The sequence below is a fragment of the Apis dorsata genome, unplaced genomic scaffold, assembly GCF_000469605.1.
Source record: "Apis dorsata unplaced genomic scaffold, Apis dorsata 1.3 scaffold_383, whole genome shotgun sequence".
Classification (NCBI taxonomy): Eukaryota; Metazoa; Arthropoda; class Insecta; order Hymenoptera; family Apidae; genus Apis; species Apis dorsata.
Genome location: NW_006263645.1, coordinates 253,968 through 276,598, shown reverse-complemented (window position 1 = coordinate 276,598; position 22,631 = coordinate 253,968). Strand labels below are relative to the sequence as shown.

General features: G+C 20.4%; 2 protein-coding genes across 3 annotated transcripts in view; both read left to right on the top strand.

The window, feature by feature from the left end:
* Positions 1-19,980, top strand: part of LOC102680949 (moesin/ezrin/radixin homolog 1) — a 27,287-nt gene extending 7,307 nt beyond the window's left edge. Inside the window, exons 3-10 of one of the 2 annotated variants that reach the window (XM_006618986.2) lie at positions 6,739-6,765; positions 15,728-15,850; positions 16,380-16,652; positions 16,730-17,059; positions 17,154-17,396; positions 17,469-17,644; positions 17,731-17,947; positions 18,060-19,980. In XM_006618986.2, the coding sequence (XP_006619049.1) occupies positions 6,739-6,765; positions 15,728-15,850; positions 16,380-16,652; positions 16,730-17,059; positions 17,154-17,396; positions 17,469-17,644; positions 17,731-17,947; positions 18,060-18,224 (1,554 nt within the window). In that variant the 3' untranslated portion in view covers positions 18,225-19,980. The remainder of the gene's footprint in view (positions 1-6,738; positions 6,766-15,727; positions 15,851-16,379; positions 16,653-16,729; positions 17,060-17,153; positions 17,397-17,468; positions 17,645-17,730; positions 17,948-18,059) is intronic. The other variant, XM_006618987.2, reaches the window with a different exon arrangement.
* A 1,919-nt stretch (positions 19,981-21,899) lies between these two features.
* LOC102680179 (mitogen-activated protein kinase kinase kinase 4) overlaps positions 21,900-22,631 on the top strand; it is an 8,370-nt gene continuing 7,638 nt past the window's right edge. The window contains exon 1 of the mRNA XM_006618973.2: positions 21,900-22,058. Coding sequence (XP_006619036.1) covers positions 21,976-22,058 — 83 coding nt within the window. The 5' untranslated portion in view covers positions 21,900-21,975. The remainder of the gene's footprint in view (positions 22,059-22,631) is intronic.

The window sequence follows — 22,631 nt, the reverse complement described above, 5'->3', positions numbered from 1 at the left end:
TACTGCTCTCGGTCGAGAATCGAAAAAGCAAAAAAAAAAAAAAAAGAGCTTTTTACGAACGTGCAATCATATCATTGTTTTAATATTCTTTATTAATTCGCTTATCTTTTTTATCTAACCTTTTCGCTATGATATCATTCGTTATGATTTTTTTTTACTTTTGAATTAATTTTTATCGAATATTTTTCATTTTTTTTAAATATATCACTGTGTAAAATATTTTAGTTTTATAATATGCTATTTTTAGTAAATGATTATTCATTATTCGAGAGCGTATCAAAAGAAAGATTAAGATATATATTTCCCCGTTAACTTTCTTGCACGAAATGGCATTCCTTTCCTTGTCTAAGGTCTTTTTCACACGGCAACATAAATATCTTGATACTTATATGATACTGATCCTATATACAAACTTAATAAGTTTAGATAGCGATTGTTTGAAAGATTCTATTGAATTTATATATACAATTGGTATTTATCATACAAATACGACGATAATAGTATTGCCGTGTGAAAGAGGCTTAAGGCTGCATTTACAGTAAGTGTATTTTCTAACGATTTAATGTTCTTACTTCGTTAAAACAATCAAATAAATAGGTTTTTATGAGAATGGTTATGTGGTTAGTTTTTCAGATATTCCGTGAATTTATCCTATAAATATTTCAAGCGCAGTCGTTAGGATAACAAATCGTCAGAAAACGCATCCACTATAACCATACTTTAAAGTGTCGTATGAACAAGATTGCATAAGGAGAGATATCTCTCGTCTATAGATGAAGCTAATAACGATTTATACAATTTGTGAACCGTGAATTTGGAAAACTATTTTCATTAATTTTCATTAAATAGGATTATATAATAATTCATTGAAATTATAGAAGTTATGTGCAGAATATTTTATTTAACATGATTAATATAATTTTTCAATTATTTGTGATTATATAACAAAAGAATTATTAATGTGATTTTTAATAGGATCATTCTTTCTTATTTTATTGTACAGTAATATTAAAAATATATTTCAAAATTAAATTTATTAACATATTGTTTTATTAACATAAACAATGGGCATTCTCCTAATTGATTTTCATTTGATTTTTTGAGAAAATATTTACAATTAATAATATTGAAATTAGTTTATTATAATGTAGAGCTATACATTCAGTTTATTATATAATAAACAACAAAATTTGAAATTTCTACAAAAGAACTAAATATTTTATTACGAAAAACATTTTGAATATATATCAAAATAAAATATGATTTTTTTACATTTAATATTCAATTATTATTATATAAAACATTATAAGATAACAACCGTTTTCAAATTTAAATTATTCATAAATAATCTGAGCTTGAAATGTATTATTATTTTCATTATTATAAATCGTATTGCGTTAATAAAAATATTATGTAATATCTTTTTTGAATTCATCTTAATATCTTTTAAAAATATTATAACGAAAAAAAAAAATATAATGATTCCATTTAAAAAAGATGATAATTATGATAATGGTTTTACTATAAAAAAAAATCATTTTTGAAATTTATTATTGTTATCTGTGGAATCTTAAATATAATAATAAATCTTAAATACTGATAAATTTTTGTTCATAACTTTTTTTTTGTTACATAAGCGCAAATTGTTCAGTTAAATGAAAAATTGTATATTTATAAATTATGAAATTGCTTATTGATACAAATAACATATATTTTATTTAATTTTATTGGTAAATATCGAATTATAAATATTATCAAACTCATTTAAAAAGATATTAATGTATGATCTGATAAATCATATTATCCAACGTCATATTTCGAAAAAAATGTTATAAAAAAGAATTAGATACGCACATAATATATGTAACTAGTTTTATTTTTGTTACTTCATTTGTTATTTCATTAGAATTTGTATGATTATGCTTTTTCTTTAATTCTTATTAATCATTTAATACAAGAGTCGCAAATACGCAAGAATAAGATGAATCATGAGTGTGTCGTACGCAGTGTTCTTATTCTGATTATATTGCATGTATTCTTTTATGAGATGAATGATGTTAATGTTTCATTTTATCAAAAGGCATTATTAAATAAGATCTTAAAATAAAACGAAATATTCTTACTTTTTTGAGAGAATCGGCTTATAATATGTATAAATATATGTATAAATATGTTTATTATTTTGACTTGATGATTCATATATGCAAAAATATTTTTTTTAGTACATTTAAGTAAATATAAAAAGTTAAATTCTCTTTAATATTCTTAATTAATTTTATTTTTATTTTAAGATTAATTCTTTGCAAAATTTTATGTATTTTTATTTAACATGCATTATAATATTTTTAAATTATAAATAATTTTATAAATTAATACAATTTAAATCAATAGAAAAGATACAAGATTTATCTTACGTAATAATAAATAAATAAATAATTCAAAATAAAATGTAAAAATTATTGTGATAAAAGAAAATATATCAAAATTAAATCAAAATTTTAACTTTTTTATTGTAAGAAAATTAAGTTAAATTTCAATAAAAATTTTTAAATGAAAAATATTTCAATAATAAACAACTATTATCAATAATAAACAGATAACTTTCAGATACGTTCGAACGTAATAGTTAATAATATTTCATTACTTGATATGATGGATTTGTTATTACTTGGAATAAAATTGAAATTTATTTCATTATTTTTTGGAACACGAAAGTATGAAGAAGCAAAACATTAAATAGCAATTAACATTTATCTTGAATTTATGATATATATATCATGTGGTTGCACGATTTTAACTTTGTACACAAAAATGTTTTCGTTCTTAGATCTTGCAACTTCGAAACTTCTTCATCGTATGAATTGAATATTCACTTGAATTTTTAATCATTATTATTATTATTAAAATTCATTTCATTAAAAATTTTTTTCAAAATTTTCATAATAATTATTTTATAATGTATTGTAATTTTTTTATTTCATTTTTCGAATTCAATTTGAAATATAAAAAAATTTTATTGAATCTAATTATTCAAAGAGAAAAATATATTATATTTTATTACACTTCAAATAATTTTGCTTATTAATTCGTTAACAGCACATCAAATAATTTATATAATCTTTTCATTATTTTACACTTTAAATTATGAAGTTCCAAGGATATATAACGGCATAATGCTTTGAATATACATGTTTTAAAGAGTTGTTGAGTCGTTGATCAAAGATTCCGCGAGGAAATTAAATTTATCCGAGAATAATGGTACTCCGCAACAGGCTGTGAATCGAAAATTGCAATACAGGTGCTTGTTTTCTTACATGTAGACTGTTGATTATTACGTAACATGTTACAGACTCCAGCAATTGGTCAAACGGTTATTCCTTCTGTGACTTTATAACCAGTTCTTTGATACGATGTCTCTTTGATCTTGTTTTTTTATCCTCGTGCTATTTATATCACTAATGTCTATTGCAAGGACAGTTCAATGGTTAGAAATTTTTAAATATTACAAATTTTTAAACATCTATCTTCAGATTTTTTATTTCGTTTATTCTTATGTATATTTTAAAAAATATTAGATAAATTTCATTAAGAAATTTGTCTTTCAATAAAAAATTATCAAAAATCTTAATTATCATAATTATTAGAATTGATATAAATTTTTATTGATTTATAACAAATGGATTAAATATATATAATTTATTTCGTATCGTATACAAGAATTTAAAAAATAATTTAAAAAAATAATTCAGATAAGAATTAAATGGTTTTTTCGGGAGACAGGATTTAATTAATTTCTCTGACTCGAATGTATAGAGGTCATATGAAGGACATATATTGTCTGAATAGGATTATAATATATTAATATATATTAATCCTACAAAAAGATATTAAGCTATTCATGTTGAAAAATCATTATAATATGAAATTGTTAAAATATTATTAAAGATTTTTTGATTCTTTTTAGCATTTTTTTTTCCATAAAAACTAAAGCTGTTTTATCATTTTCAATTTATCAACACTATATCATTTCCTTATATATTTCAGTAATTGACTCATCTCATATAAATAGTAGCAGGGTAAGAATATGAATTATTAATATTAATATGAAGAATATTTTACAATTATATTGAATTAGAAATTTTTATTAAAACAATATTATTTATTTTTTTAAATAAAAATACGATAAAAAATTAATTTTCTCAACGATTAATTTCTAATAATTTGTAAAATACGAAAAACAATGTGAAATATATCAGTAAAAATAATTTTCAAAAAAAGAATCGATAGTCATAGTTTTTTTTATATATGATGTAACGAAAGTTTCAAATCCTATGTATTAAATTTACACATAGTGTAGCATATCGTGGAACGAATTTTTGTAATAAATTTTGTGATATATTTATATTTTTTTATATTTATTTATATTTATATTTATATTTATTAATCATTATTAATTATTCTTAATATTATTTCTTTTTATTTTAAATGTTCAAGTAAATAATTCGCAAGAAATTTTATTACTCATTTAGCAATACGTATACATAGCTTATCTGTAATACGAGATTATGCACATGTCTTGCGTTTCAATGTTTTTCTGTAAAGTATCAGCATTCTTGAATATCATGACTCGTGTCAGAAAAATTTTCTGCAGATATAATTATTCTGAAAATATCTTTTCTATGAAATTATGATCTTTGATTATAATGATGATATTTTGATAAAAATTATTAAATTATTTCAATGTATTATTTATTGAAAATATAAAAAATATATATATTTTTTTAATTTATCTCAATTTATCTATATATATTTTTTAAAATTCTATAATGATTTTGAAAAATTCTAGATGAATTTTAAGAAAAAATTTTCTGTATCAAAAGCACAAATATAATTAAATTTTAACGTGATCACTTACGCATAATACAATGGAAAGGAAATATCTATATCAAAACGTTTATGATATTAACTCTATCATGGAAGATATATATTTTGCGAATCTTGTTTCAATGTAATGTTTTTTATTATAGTTAAATGTTAATAGTAAAATGCATGATTATATCATTTTAATATAATTATATTTATTTTATAACTTTATTATAAAAAATGAAATTGTTAAATTCAAATAAAATCATTGTTAAGTTCAAATGACTTAAACTATCTCTGTAGAATAATTTTAAAACAGTGTGTATATATCAGATTAGTAATCATATAAACTAACTAACTTTTTTTTTCCATTTTCAATTTATTCAATTAATCTTTTGAATATTTTGTCTGTTTATTATTATAAATAGAATGGATTAAATCAATTCAATATTTCAAAAATATTTAAATAATATTTAATCAATAATATTTAAATTCTCAAAATTATTTATTATAATAAAAAATACAAATGAAGGTTGATTTTAAAAAGAAAATAATTTATTTTATTAAAAAAATAATTTTTTTTTTAATATAATAAGATTTTTGTAAATCTTTTGTAGAGGACATTTGAAGGTCAATCTTGTCTTTTTTAATGAAATCATATATTTTTAATTTATTTCACTTCGTTGCTTATTTCATTTATTATTTAATTATTTCAAGAATAATTATTGTCAAGAAATCTTCAAGAATCTTTGAATATTTTTTAATATTACATGTCTAATAATAAACTATTCTTACTTTCTTATATAAATATTTAAATTAATTTATATGAATCTATATGAATATGAGCGCATAAGTTTATTTTGTAAAATGAACTATGAACTTTTTCTAGCATATGTATAAAAATTATTATAGAAAAAAATTAGAATCATTTAAGGATCGAATAACTTTTTCTATTCAAGTTGAAGATCTTTATACTATCATATCGATATTTAAATATCTCTTTAACGAATAGCTTAATATAGAAAATAATTGTTGAAACAATTGTATTTAAAAATATATGATTTTATTAAAAAAAATTGACTTTTAAATAATTAACTCTTTATTTATTACATGAAATTATTTCCATTTTATTTTTTTCAAAAATATACAATTTTTATTTAAAACATTTTTTTATAAATAATTTTAAAAATATATGAGATGATATACTCATGTATATACAGGATGTTAATATATATTCATGAAATATTTTTGGAAAATTGATTTTGAATAATCAAAATAAATAAAAAAGTTTGTATATAAAAATATCAATTATTTATTTATTAAGTTATGAGCAATTTAAATTTTTATTAGATGAAATGAAATAGAATGGTATCATTTTATTTTTATCAAATCGCTTCGTTTCATTTATTGCAAATTTATGTTGCTTATAAATAAGGCTTAATAAATAAGCCTTAATTGATATTTTTGTACTAATTTTTATGTTTGTTTGAATTTCTAGAATCGATCCTACAAAAATAATTAAATATATATATCAATGATTGGATATATTTTTCCCAAACACTTAATAATTTGATTCCACATAGATATACAATGATCGTGCTTAAAATAAATTCACACAGCAACCTTTGGTGTTTATCCGTTTTATAGATAAATTTCATATGGACAAATTTCATATGGACAATCTTTGAAATTAATGTGTTTTTATACGATCTTTCATTGACTTTTTCATTTGCTCTGAAGTCGATGCTCTCGAGTTACACAGTAATTTCAAGGATAAGCATGTAGCCGAACATCCAAATAGCTTTTTTGTATACTTAACTTTAATGTATTTTCATTCTTTGAACGCATGCTAACCGCAATATTAACAACTGGAAGAGTGGACTACTTCCGTTCTTGTCTAGGGTAAGTTATGAGTTTAATCAACATAATAAATTATATTTGCATATTTTCAAATTATACAAAAGCATTTGTAGATTATAAGATCAAAGATTTTTTGATTTATTTTTTATCTAAGATACGCAAATAATATTATGCATTTTAATTTCGTTCATTATGATTAATTGATATATAATTTCTATTTCATTATATAATAAAGTAATTGTTTTGCAATGTTATAGCTCGATTATACAATTTTCTCCTTTTTTTCTCCTTCTCTTTTTTACTTTGATTTTATAATATTAAAAATAAAGATATGTATATAAAATAGGATTATAAATTCCTAATAATAAATTTCGAATAAAATATGTTTTATTATTAATTTGTTATTCGATAAAAATTATATACATTGATGAACATTTATTCTAATTTTATATAAATTTTATACAGAATTTTATTTTTCAAATAATTTTTTTTTGATGAAAAAATTCGTTTTTGAATCTAAACGATTCTAAATCGTAATTTAAAAATTTTGTTCTTTATTTTCTTTTTAAACTATCTCCCATTTTTAAGTAAGATGATAACTATTATATTTTTTTACTTCTACTTTAACTATAACTATTATTATAATTGTGAAAAAATAACAAGTTCTCAAAAATACATTTGAATATAAAAATAATGAAAAATATATTTCTTCTACTATCTTATAACATGACTGTTAATATATAATCTTTTCATTATAAGTTGCAGATTTCATAAATATGCAAATATTCTAATAATATAGAGTATTGAACATATGTAGTAAACATATATATATACTAATATAATTTGATATGGATTATTGTGTTCTAGAATATATAATTACCTGACAATTATTTTTACCAGTTCCATTTAATATTGACGTAATTATATATATATATCAGTTTATTACTAAAATAAATAGAATAGAAATTTATGATCATATTTGTTCAAATATTCGAATTATATTTGTTCCTTATTCGAATGCATGCTACTAAACGATAATGTTGCTAAAATTTTTAAACAATAAAAATATACATGAATTATTTGAGTTTTGAAAATATAAATTGATAATGTTTATAATTATATTATTTAAATTATTTAAATTATAATGATTAAATAATAATGTTTATAGAATTTACATTCATATTATAAAAATATAAAGGAATCGATTGAATAAATAATATTTGGTTCTAGAAAATGTAAATATAATTAAGTTTAATTCAGGTAATATTGCAATAATCGTAATTTTTATTATAAATAATAAAGATTATTGTATAAAATTTCCATAATAATTTCAAGAATTGATAATAAGCATATATAAAATTGAAAAATCATATAAAAAAGATATTTATTTTATGTTATTATAATGAATTTTGCGAATGATTTTTATGGTAGAATTTCAAAAAAAAAAGAAACATTTGTTGATAAGACGAAGCGAAAATTATCAAAATTATCTTTAAAAGTGAAGTCTAATATATTTTTGTATATTGTATACTGCGCATTCCAATACGTTCATGAATCAAAATTACCGTTCGAACGAAGTAAAAAAAATCTAAAGAATGATTCTAGAGACTAAACAAATATAAAAGTTAGTCTACAAAAATTGTAATGTTTATTTTATAAATTATAAAAGATTTAATACAAAATTAAATTCAAATATTAAAAATAAACTTTAATGACATTTTGCACACTTTTTTTTGTTTTAATTTCTAGAATTTTCTCTTAAATCTTTCATCATTTATATTAATTTATTTTAAAAATTCTTTTCGTTTATTTACATGTTTGGTCAAGATTTGAGAAAAACAGTTTTCATTCATATTCAATTATTTATTATTTTTTATAGATATTTAATTGTTTTTTAACATCAATAATAATCTTCATAGTTTCTTCACAAAAAATCTATAATTTTCTTATATAATCTTACATAATTTACTAATTAATAATATTAAAAAATTAAGAATTTATAGGATGCAGATTATAGAATTTTTTTTCATAGTTTTAATTAAATATCTAATGAAATAAAAAAATGAATTGATGATTCTTAGTAAAGAAATACCACTGTTTAAGTGACATTATACATTTATTTTTCAAATAAGTTAAAATCACAGTTTAGAAATTGGAATAAAAAAAGTTTCAGGAAAATAATGATAGATATTTATATTTTAGATTTTGTATATTCCAAATAAAATCTTATAAATTTCAAATGATAAAATATAAAAAATCTTTTAAATCCATATTTTATGTAATCAAAACTATTTTTGGAAAACTAATATAATAAAAACTTCTAAAAGAATTTTTAGGAAGATTTATATAATAAGGAAACGAAAAGAATTTTCAGAACCTAACTTAATGTAATAAATATTAATACTTTGTCTTATGATAAAAACATAGCATTTCATATCATTTTCTAAATGATAAATGATGTTATGTTATTTTCTGTATGTTATGTTATTTTTTTATCTAATATCTTTAGAACATTCTTTATAATTTATTTACACACTTTATTCCCAAATGAGGTAAGTGCAAAAAAAAAAAGACCATTCATCCATATCATTCATCTATAATCATTTGGTGTATATTATAATAATATTAAATAATTAGTTGTTTATATGTATTTGTATTATAATTTCACAGTGGTACGACATAACATTTTCAAATCGTGACTAGTACGATTTATCGATGTCCTTGGAACACGCTTTTAATATCAATTGTACAATAGTATAATTTCGATTCATAATTGAGTGACATGTTTTGGAAAACATATCTCGGAACAATTTATACGAAACACATTGCGCATTTATTTTTTTTCTAATTAGCATTTTTTAATTATAGTTTGTTTCAAATTAAAGCTTAAGCGTGAATTTACGTTCAAATTTTAGTAATGTGCCATTGTTGAAACAGAAAGAAATATTTGTTGAACGATATTTTTTTTCCTTTTTATAAATTTTATTTTATTTATTTGTATTTAAAGCTAAATAGAAGTAATAATTTTTTTTATCGATTATTAATGATAATGAATTTCTTGAGATATCGGGTCACATAATTTTTGTTTTTTTTGTTAAAAATAGAATTTAGAAATTACTATAATGTCATTATATATATATTATCGATAATGAATTGATTTGGGATAATTATACATAATACTATATATACTATATTATAATACTATATTAATAAAATTTTACTTATTACAGTATTTATTTTTTATGATAAAATGAATGAAATTATTGAAAAATTCGTTTGTAATAATAATGTCAAAAGTTTATTAAAATGATTTTTATTTTAGAATAATTAAAAATATGCGAGTGTTATTGAATTTTATAATTAATATTGAATTTTATTTAAATAGTAAAATAATTATATTAAATTTTTTTTGGATAATTGATAGTACATCGGAAAAAAATTATTCTTTATAAAAAGATAAATTAAAAACAAAATATTATTTTTTCATATACTAGGATTTATTTTCGTGAAAATTACTTTTTATTTATTATATCTAATATTTGCTTATGTTAACAAGATGCATTTAACTATATTTTCATAATAGTATATAGCTATATCAACTTAATGAATATTATAATTTTTAACTTACTTAAATATTTTATTTTTATTAAATTAAAATTAAATTTCTATTTATGTTTATTTATTATATTGAGTAATTGAATAAAATATGTTTTTTCAATATTTTTCAATATTTATTAATTAAATATACTTCTTATACTTATATATAATACTTATTTATTTTTATCACTTAATTATAATATAAAATTTAATTGTTATTTCTAATACTATTTATTCAATATAAAATTAAAAAAATAAACTTATATAATATAAAAAAAAATAAACTTCTTTTATATAGACATATATGAAATATTTATAATTTGTCAATATTTTAAAAGAAAATGTCCAAATAAATCGACATTTTATTCATTTATAAGTCATCTTTCAATATACCATTTTAAACTATCCTTTATCAGTTTCATTCTCGACAATAAAATTACAAGACCAAAAACAATATGTGACAATATTGGCAAATAATTGCAGGTGCTACCGTGTGGTCTTCAAAAATTCTGGCACGTAAGACTGTAATTAAAGTTTTTTAAACCTTAGTAGACATGAACCGTGAGATAATTGTCCCAACGCTTAGATTAAAATCCTCGAACTAAATGATAATATCCTGATTCATTTTATTATTGCAATAATAAATATTTTTAATATGTTAGTTTTAATTTTCGAATGGATAAAAATTTGAAATTTTTAAATGTGTCTTTTCTGGAGAAAATTTAATAAATTCAAATTTTGTTTATTTATTTATTTTTTTTTAATAAAAATTGAATTATATATCACAACTATATAATTTTAACTTAAGAAAATTTTGTTTTTACACATGTATGATCATACATATATACATATGTGTAAAATTTGCGTATCATGAAAAATAACGAGTGATTTTCTACGCAAAAATAATAAAAAAAAATTCATATAGATTCATTCATATGTGATTTAACAAATTAATAGATTGAATTATTTATCAAGATGTAAATATAATATTGTAACATTTTCATAATGTTTTTCTAAGAATAATAAATTATAATTAATCGAGGATTGATCTTGGCGTTTACAGAGACGCTTGTATTATAAATTCAAATCGAACACTGCAATTAATGCTTTTTTTTTTATCACGTATTTATCTAAAAAAATAAACATTTTTTTACTGAATGCAAAATTAACAATTACAGCTAGTAAAAGTTACGCACACAGTTTTTTCTTTCGTTTGATTTTTATTTATTTCCTTAGTTTGATTTCGATAATAATTTATAATCTTTATTAATCTTTAAATGCATTTGTTATTATTATTATTATTATTATAAAATATATATATGTGAATGTATAATGGTAATTTAATATCGAAACTATTATTTAATCTTTTAAATTTATTATAAATTAAAAAATTTAAATAAGAAAATTTTTATAAATTTAAAATATTTTTATTATAATATTTTTTATGTACCTTGTAATCACAAGGTAACAAGATGGCTTTAAATCATTTTTTTTATAATGTTTAAATATATTTTTAATAAACAGAATTTTTAAATTGTAAAATAAAAATTTAATTAAATTATTTTATTTTTATGTATATTAGCTAATTGTATTTTAATTAAATAATTAATAAATTTACATAAATACATGCATATATATGCATTGATCATTAAGGAAATTGCATTGTATAAAAGTTCTTATGTAAATTTTTAAGATCTTAATATATAATTATAAATTATATAATAATTTTAAGAGATCTTGAATGATATTTATATTGAAATATATTTTCAATATTTTTATTTTCTTCTAAAAAAAAGCAAGCAAAGATTTTTATTTAAGATTTTTGCATTTAAATTTAGATTAAATTTTTAATATATAATAAATTCAGTATAATTACATTAATTGCAATATTCGATAAATATGATTTAAAACAATAATTATGATTTGCAAAGTTAAATCTTAAAAAAGTCATATTTTTTTAAAAAGTTTTTAATTCTCATTAGAATTAGTTTATATAATTTTATATATATTCTTCTTAACAATTTAATGTTAGGAATGATATTTATATTATATATATTCAACAAACAATCATAAACCTATCAAAAGTAAATTTTATACAGAAAAAATTAATGCATTTAACGATTAATTAAGATAGATATAATTATAAGGAGTTGATGAAAAATAAATAGCTAATATTTACATTTATAATTGAGCATAATCATTATTACATAAACCATGCTTTTTTTTATATTAATTTATAAGATAATGCATTTTTTTTAATCTTTAGTGGCCATCTATTAATAAATATTTTAAAAATTTCGATTTTTATGAATTTTATAACAAAAAATATAATAACACATAAATCTGAAGAAGAAATAAGTAATGCAATTTTATATATATTTCAATTAAATTAGATTTTTTAATAATATTTTTCAGTATACAAGAATAATTTATTGTTCATATTGGAAATTTCATATGAAAAAATTTGAATTAAATATTTTTGTATAAAAATATCAAATTTTTAATTTGTTATATAGTTTAAACAATATTTAACATTTCATTCGTTTTATATTATTTAAAATATTCTTAAAAATTGTTTATGTGAATATTTTCATAATCATTTTCATAATCATTAAATAGTTGATTTATAACATAAAAAAATATGTTTCATATATAAAAAAATAAAAAAAATCAAATAAAATAAAGTCAAATCTAGTTAATTTGAGAATTAATTTTAAAATTGTCAAAAAATGAACTCAACTTCACTTGAAACTTGAAACATTTCAAATCAAGTTAATATAATATGATATTATACTATAATAAACTCAAATTAATTGAATTTATTATATCTAATTTCCACTTATTATTTTTTCTGACATTGACAAATTAATTTACATTAATATTTATATCAAAATTCTCACGCTTGTTATATTTACAATCTTGACTTCATAGTGTTCATTACATTACATTATTTCTATTTTTGTCTTTCTTTTTTCTATTTTTTTTTTTGAAGTTTTTTGTTTCTGACCATGAAATTATACAATCATGCTGAGATATCAATAATAATTATGAAAAAAGTGGTAGTAGTACAGCATAATGTGATGTCAGCGGTGTGATCAAGGCATATCCGGGAATTCGATTGGCACTTCCGTACGAGGTCTACGGATGCGGTTCCGCATTCGTAACGCTCAACCGTGTGTTACAAGATTCGAACATGACTGGAGACCACCATAAACTTTTTTTTTATCATGAACTTAAATAATTGTTTCTAATTATTATTAAATTGTGGATTCTTATGCAGTTAAAATATAACAATTGAATATCTAAATATTAACTTCATTATAATTTATAAATTTCTTAATTGTGAATTTTTCACTTTTTTTTTTATATTATTTTCGTTAGTTTATTACAATAAATTTATTAACTTTTTTTAAGTGAATATATTATTTTTACATATAATGAATTACTATAAATTACACATGTTATGTTTATGTATATTTAAAAAATATTCCAATTAATTTATAATTATAGAAATAAATTTTTTTTTAAAAACTTTAAAAGTAATTATTAAAAATATGTGAAATTTTTTTTTAATATGTATATTACTTATATATTTGCTTTTAAAAATAAATAAAAAATCGATCTTTTTGCATAAATTAACAACAAATATGTATATAGATTTTATTTAGATTTTTAAAATTTATAGATTCAATTTAAGTTGAATAATTTTTGTTGAAATTATATTTATAAACGAATAATTTCCTTTTTAAGATTTTTTAAAAAATGCAAAGCAATTAATTTTTAAATTTATTATGTTAAATTTTTTATGTTAAATATATTTAAAGAACAAGTTTTTTCAAATCTATTTACATAAAAATGAAATAAAAAATAAATTGTAAAGAAAATTTTAATGAAACGTAAAATAAAATGTATGTGAAATGTATTATGAAATGTAACAGATAATGAAAATATTACTGACATACTTTTTTATAATATTGTAAATATTACTTATATTTCTTGATGGATTATAATAATATCATAATTATACAATTTAAAATTATGTATAATTCTGAAATATGTATGTTTTCTTAATTTACTTTCGAATAATATAATTATAAAATTAAAAAAGTGTTTAATTTGATTGCAACTGTTTTCATATTTCAATTTTATTCTATTGTTTGTTTGACTTAAAAATCTTAATGAAAATATAGAAATTTTAAGTGTTTTTAATAATTAAATAATTTAATAATATTTATTATCTATTTTTGGAAATTCTTGTAATAATTATATTTTTATAATTAAAATTGTACAATTATATTTTATTTATTTTTTCTAATATTGTTTTTTCTAAAATAAAAATATATTTTTATATTTTATTTTACATTAATATATTATTATATTTAATGAATGTTTCAACTGTAATTGGATAATATTAATGTAAAAAATACACAAACACAATGTATTTTAATTAAATGTAATGTATTATCTTAGATATTTTTATTGAGAATTTTCATAAAAATGTTTCATTCTGAATATTTAATTCTGTTGAATAAAATAATTGCATTAAATAAGAATTTATTTTTATTTTTATAAAATAAAATGGTGGTCTTTAGTTAAATGAAAAAAATTATATCTTAACAGAGTTTAGATCTAAAAAGCGAATCCTATAACTAATATTATGATTAATTCTATTTAATCAGACAAGAATATTCTTTAATTAAGTTAAGTCAAATTTCACAATAATTTCTAATTTTTACTAACTCTAAATAACTTGATTATGAACACATCAATCAGTAGTTTCAAAAAGTCTACATGTTTTTTGTTTTTTTATATCTCATCGTATATCCCTATTTTTTTTTTGTATTAGATAAGATATTCACATACCTGTGAGACTAATAAATAATCTTGTTAATCAAAACGTCATCGCAATAATCATTTTCCATTTATAAAATGTTTAGATAGATAACTATCATGTTTGTATCTTTTAAAAAGCAAAAATTCAATAAATGTTTTAAGCATTTCGTATCCTTTCTTGGACTTTCAAATCACAAAAAGATATATTAGGCAAAAAATATTTTAGATCATAATAATCTTATCGTAAGCTAAATCAGAAGTTCATGTGGCAATGTATTATCTTAATGCTTGTATTATATCACAATATAATATGATAAAAATATTATATTTATTACTTTAATATCACGTTACTGTTTTTGTCATTTAATTATGCTATAAGAGTTACGCCGATATTTTATTTTGCATGTGAAATATCACTATTCCATCATGTACACTGATGAGAAATATCACTTTGCACGTTTTCAAACGATGGGATGATTTAGATTGGCCATTTATTTTTTTCCAAATTTTTTGAGTATGTTCCTACCAAAATTTTTTTTTACATATTTTTCTAATTGATTCAATAACGTTTTAGGTGATGAACCAGGAAGTCAAAAAAGAGACTCCGCTACAATTCAAATTCCGCGCCAAATTTTATCCCGAAGATGTTGCCGAGGAATTAATTCAAGATATCACCTTGCGTCTTTTTTATCTTCAGGTATGAGTGAATATAATAGTATTTTTATTTCTAATTGTGTATTATAAAATATTAAAAAATATATATCTAAATCTTTCAAGATTTATATGTAGATATAATAAAGATAATAAAGAAATTAATCTGTAAAATATTATATTGAAAAGATTATTATTATACAAAAAAGAATTACATTTATACTATAGATACTATTATTTTTTAATATTTAAACGTATATATATATATAAAAATAATAAAAAAAATAGTTTTTATCTTAGTTTTAATTAAAATAGCTTTAATTTTAAAATAATTTTAAATTTAAAATTAATTTTAAAATAGCTTTAATTAAAATAAAAAAATATAATTTTTTATATTAGTTATAAGTATATATTAGTAACACATTTTATTTGACTGTGTAATTTGTTAGTTTAAATTTTATAATGAAATTAGTTGAAATAAAAAAATCAGAATTATTATTTAATATATATATATATACACATATACATATACATATACATATATGCATACATACATATATATGAATTATATTTAGGTGAAAAATGCTATTCTTACGGATGAAATTTATTGTCCTCCGGAAACATCTGTATTATTAGCTTCTTATGCAGTTCAAGCGAAACATGGAGATTTTCAAAAAGGTACGCATACTGCTGGTTTTTTGATAAATGATCGATTATTGCCACAACGAGTTGTGGATCAACACAAAATGAGCAAAGAAGAATGGGAAAGTTCGATTACTAATTGGTGGCAAGAACATCGTGGAATGTTACGTGAAGATGCAATGATGGAGTATCTAAAAATCGCTCAAGTAATGATTTGATAATTTTTTGTGTTAATTTATTATGTAAATATATAATTTATTGTATAATTAATATATGTATTTAGGATTTGGAAATGTATGGAGTAAACTATTTTGAAATTCGTAACAAAAAGGGTACAGATCTATGGTTAGGTGTTGATGCTTTGGGTTTGAACATATACGAGAAAGATGACAAATTGACACCAAAAATCGGTTTTCCATGGTCTGAGATAAGAAATATTTCATTTAATGAAAAAAAATTTATAATCAAACCAATTGATAAAAAGGCACCAGATTTTGTCTTCTTTGCCACTAGAGTTAAAATAAACAAGCGAATTTTGGCATTATGCATGGGCAATCATGAACTTTACATGCGTCGACGTAAACCAGATACAATTGATGTACAGCAGATGAAGGTATGTTTTAGATTTGTTTCTTTAGTATCTTTATCTATTTTTTATTGCAAATAATGAATTATTTCTGTAATTACAAAATATTTATAATCTAAAGGCGCAAGCAAGAGAAGAGAAAATTGCCAAACAGCAACAAAGAGAAAAGTTACAATTAGAGATAGCAGCAAGAGAACGTGCAGAGAGGAAACAACAAGAATATGAAGAAAGGCTTCGAAATATGGCAGAAGAAATGGATAGGCGGCAAGCTGAGTTAAATGAAGCTCAAGAAATGATTCGACGTTTAGAAGAACATCTTAGACAATTGCAAGCTGCTAAAGAAGAATTAGAAGATCGCCAAAAAGTATGTATGGTTTCGTGTGAAATGTAATTTTCTTATGATATACGTTTCTACATGACTTATTTTTATGTGAAGGAACTTACGGCTATGATGGAAAAACTTGAACTTTCACATGAAATGGAAGCTGCCGAACGTGCTAAACTTGAGCAAGAAATACGAGCCAAACAAGAAGAAATACAACGTATACAATCTGAAGTAGTAGCAAAAGATGCAGAAGCAAGGAGATTGGAAGAAGTATTTGAAGCTGCCAAGTATATAATTTCTTTTTTCTACATTTAAAATATACATAAAAAAATATTATATTTTATATTTTAAATCAATATTTTTTTATATATAGATTAAGACAAGAAGAAGCTGATCGAGCATTTCAAGCTAATACAACACCCCATCATCATCATGTTGAAGAAAATGAAGAAGGTGAAGAAGAAGGAGAAGACGAAGTTTCTCATGGTGATGTTACTAAAGATCTTGCAACTGATGAATCAATAATTGATCCAGTCGAGGAGCGACGTACTTTGGCAGAAAGAAATGAACGTCTTCATGACCAACTTAAGGTACTGATTTTTATTTATATTTAGTAATATTATTATAAATAATGAATTTTTTTTTAACTTTATAAAACATTTTATAAATTCAACAATTTTTTTACTCAATTATATTTTTCAGGCATTGAAGAAAGATCTTGCACAATCGCGTGATGAATCAAAAGAAACCGTTATGGATAAAATTCATAAGGAAAATGTTAAACAAGGTCGTGATAAATACAAAACGCTTCGTGAGATTCGCAAAGGCAATACTAAGCGCCGTGTTGATCAATTTGAGAACATGTAAATTATGTATGCATTTATCTATTTGCCTGCCCATTTCATCCTATCTTTAAATTCTCTTTCAATTTCATGTACACATGGAACTCAGTAATCATTTATTCTATGTGAAAGACAGATTCGCTAATTCATATATAAAGACAATTTAGAGCTTCAACATATTATTTTATAATATTTTTTTGAAGATGTCTCAAGATATAAGTCGCTTACAATTTATAAGCGAAATGTAAAGTTTATAATATGTATTACTATTTTTTGAAGACGATTCTATAGTCTGAAGTACAGCTAAGTAAAAAATTTTTCATAATTGGCAAGGAACGCGACGAGCGACCAACTTGCGCCGTCTTCCATGTATGCTTCCACGTTGATCGCTGTTAAGCAGTTTTTCGTAAAGCAAAATATTTATATATTTTTTCATAACAAATGTAAATTTTCTTGCTGTTTTAGCTATAAAATATTTAACGTTAATTCGTAATAATTTGTTATTTTAACTATTAATATATATTATTAGCTACTGTTGTTTTTTTTTTTCTAACAATATCCCTTTTTGCTAAAATGTCAAGAAAATGTGTTACATAATTTGTGAATATTATTTTATTTCTTCAAAACATTACATACAAGATTATGAGCACCGGCGCACTAGTATTTTCTTTTTCGAAGTATTACTGTCGGTCATTAAACATTAACGTCACATATATAATTTCGTTTCAGTAATTATCTTCTTGTCGTGATTCTTATCATGTCGCATATTGTCCGTCCTTGGTAAGGATTTGCCGAGAAATATTTTGTATTTTTATTTGCTTACTTCTATTTACCAATTATATTATTTTGTTAATAGCGGTCGCTATGTATTTATATATACATATCAGTTTCATTTTTATTCTGATATATCATTTTGCAATTTACAGTAAATATTTACAGTAAATGATATAATATAAATAATAAATAAAATTATTTAACACATTGACATTTTAAAACAGTACGAAATAATAATCATTATTTTTTAATGAGTTATAAGTAATCTCTAAATATTATCCTAAGTAGGTTAATAATATACAAGCGACCGCTTGATTTAGAAAACATGAAATCAACGATATCCGTCTTCATAAAAAGTAGAGATGTAAGCATTTCATCAAATCGTTTGCGAAATTATACATACTACTTAGTACGAACGAATTTGAACTAATGTTTAGTAACTTTATATTGATACACACTCGTGGCCTTTATTGATATAATGAAATAAGTATATTGAAATACTAGATATAATAATCAGTAATATAATAATATATAGAATATAGGAAAATCGCGTGACTCTTTGTATTGCATACCTTCAATAAGGTAATTGCGCGGTTCCTATAAAAATGATAGGTACGAAGATTTTTGAAAGTATGGAAGAATGAATGTGAGAAAGAATGGGATAATAAAAAATAATGTATGTATGAAAGATCGAATGCTTGAAAAACTATAATATGTGGCTGTCTGGTACGCCATATATAAGTTTTAGAACAGTTTTCTTTTTAAAAAAAAATTTATACAGTACGACAATGAAATTTAATCAAGCTGATACGAGGGAAAATATATAATGCCTTATAAATGCTGCCAATTTTTTGACGGAATGCAAACAAAGAGCGTTATTATGAGATGACATAGTTTTTGCAATGAAGTAAAAAAGATGATGAAGAACTTTAAAAACTGATCAATGTATCGGAATTCACTTTGTACTATCATCATCAATAAATACGAAAGGAAAAATACAGGAAAAAGAAATATGTATAACAATAGATATTTTTTGATTATATTTAATACTACAATTTACAAATTAGTAGTGTTATTATTATTGTATTATTATATATTATAAATATTAATATTTACAATCTAGTACCATTATTATTAATATTAATATTATTATTATTATATTATTATTATTAATATTATTAATATTATTATTATTATTATTGAAATAATATTAAATGAAAATTCAAGCAAAGGATTTTATAGTCGTCTATTTGTACTATTAAAAAAGATTATTGAATAGCAATAACAAAGTATTTTATATAATAAACGTCAGGCTCTAATGTTCAGACAGACAAAAATATCATTTTTATAAAAACTTATTTGGATATTCTACCCATTAATCGCTTGGTTAGCATAGCAACAAAGCTATTTTTAAAACATTCCAAAAACATTTGTAAAATACTTGATACGTTAGGATTTTTCACTGAGAAATTTTTTTATAAAATTTATAAAAAATACAAACAAGAATTTTTTCTATATATATTTTAAATGTACTTAAATATATTTATATTGAAAACTAATATATATATTTTCTTCATTGACGTAAAAAATTTATGAATTGTCCTAACGTAGATTGCTAAATAATTTAATTTTTTGTGAAGGTAATAAATACAAAATTATTTTAATATATATTCGTATATTGTAATTTTATAAAAAAATTATGTTATTAAACTTTTGATTTGAAATAAAATTTAATAACCAATTTATATATATTTATGTATTTACCTTCATAAAATTATTAAAAAAACCTTTAACGGTGCGCATATATTCAAAGTGTCACGGTGCTATAATTTTTTTTTTTGATATATCCAAGCGTAAAAAAAAATTCATGGCAGAAAAAAATATTCTTTTTTATATCTTAAATAAATTTTTATAATTATTGCTTGACGATATTTCATAAATTGTTATAATTATTTTCGAATATTCCACTTTTACATTGAGAAAAGTATCTTTATAACAGTATTATTGATTAATTATTGAAGTACATATAAAAACACACAAGATAAGATCACAAAGTTAGTAAACATTGTATTTGTTGGTGCGAAGATATATGAAAATCTCTTGTACTTTGCTGAAAAAGTTAGATATTGTTTAAATAAAAAAATCATATCATATATACTAAATATATTATTCTGATCCCGATTTATTCTTTTTTAATATAATTTTTTAATATCAATTTTATTTATTTACAACTTGTCAAATTTTTTTCCAATTTATGATTAAATTGTATATGATGTATAACTTTTTTTTCTTTTGGATATATTGAGGAATATATAATATAATTTTATAATTAATATTACTTTAAAAATTTTTCATGTTGTGAATAAAATATGATTAAGAATAAAATATGATTAATAAAAATTATATATATTAAAATATAAACTATTTATTTTGTAATGTAGTATTTGTAAGTAATTATATTTTTTTATTTGAATAAAATTTTACTTTCTCAAAATTTTATTACAATTTAATAATTTATATTTTCATATTGTACAATTTTCTTTAAATAATTATAAATAATAAAAAAGTTAAATAGTATGTATTTCATAAAATATTTGTATGTATGTGTGTTTACATTTATCTTCAATGTGAAAAAAATAGTATTTATTTTATATGTATTTTATATGTAACAATTATATTATTATATGTAATTATACAAGAAATGATAAATTAGAACTGGATATATGTATTTTTATAATTAAATATAAATTAAATATAAATAATTAAAATGATTTAAAATAATCATAATTAATAATATTTATGTTTTGTTATGATATGTATATAAATATAATTTAATATATTCGAGACATTTCAAAATTACCCGCGCTATTTGATTATTCTATTTTTCAAACACCTGTTTGTCAAGTAAATGGCAACAGCGCAAGTTTATTGCATCTGCGCGAGTTCTTTAATGAATGACGACGACGTTGTCTTTGATGTGATGCGTTTGTTATGTATGGAGAATGTTGCGTTACGATAAAAAAAGTCATGTTATAGAAAATCCATTCTCAGATCCATCTTCTGATGATGATACTGGTTATATCAGGTAAGTTTTTTGAATGTTCACATTTTCACAATTTATTATAATATCATTATTGTTTATATAATTTATAGTTATACAAAAATAGCACCGGCGAAAATCACGAGTGTGTTTACACTTTGTTTATATGACGCATTCATTATTTGATTTTTAATACTTAAAAATGGATTGCATTTTAATATTTAAAAATGGTACATTTATATAGTAAATAATAAAGAAAGCTGTCGAAAATATATATTATCTACGAAAAACGAATGTCGATTTTGAAGTCACGACATTTATCAATATTTCGTTGATAATATATTTCATTCGCCATTTATTCATAGCAAAATATTGATATTCTGTGAATAAAATGATTGCAAATATTATATAAAAAAACAATAATTGACCTTATCAAGATATTTGATTTATTTGATTACGATGCGAATAATGATATATAATGATATATAAATGATACTTAAAATACTCATTATTTTAATATTCATATTGTTATATCAAATATAAAATTACAGTTTAACATAAAGTTTTACGAAAAAAATCATAATTAATATATTTATATATTTAAAAGATTTATTTAAT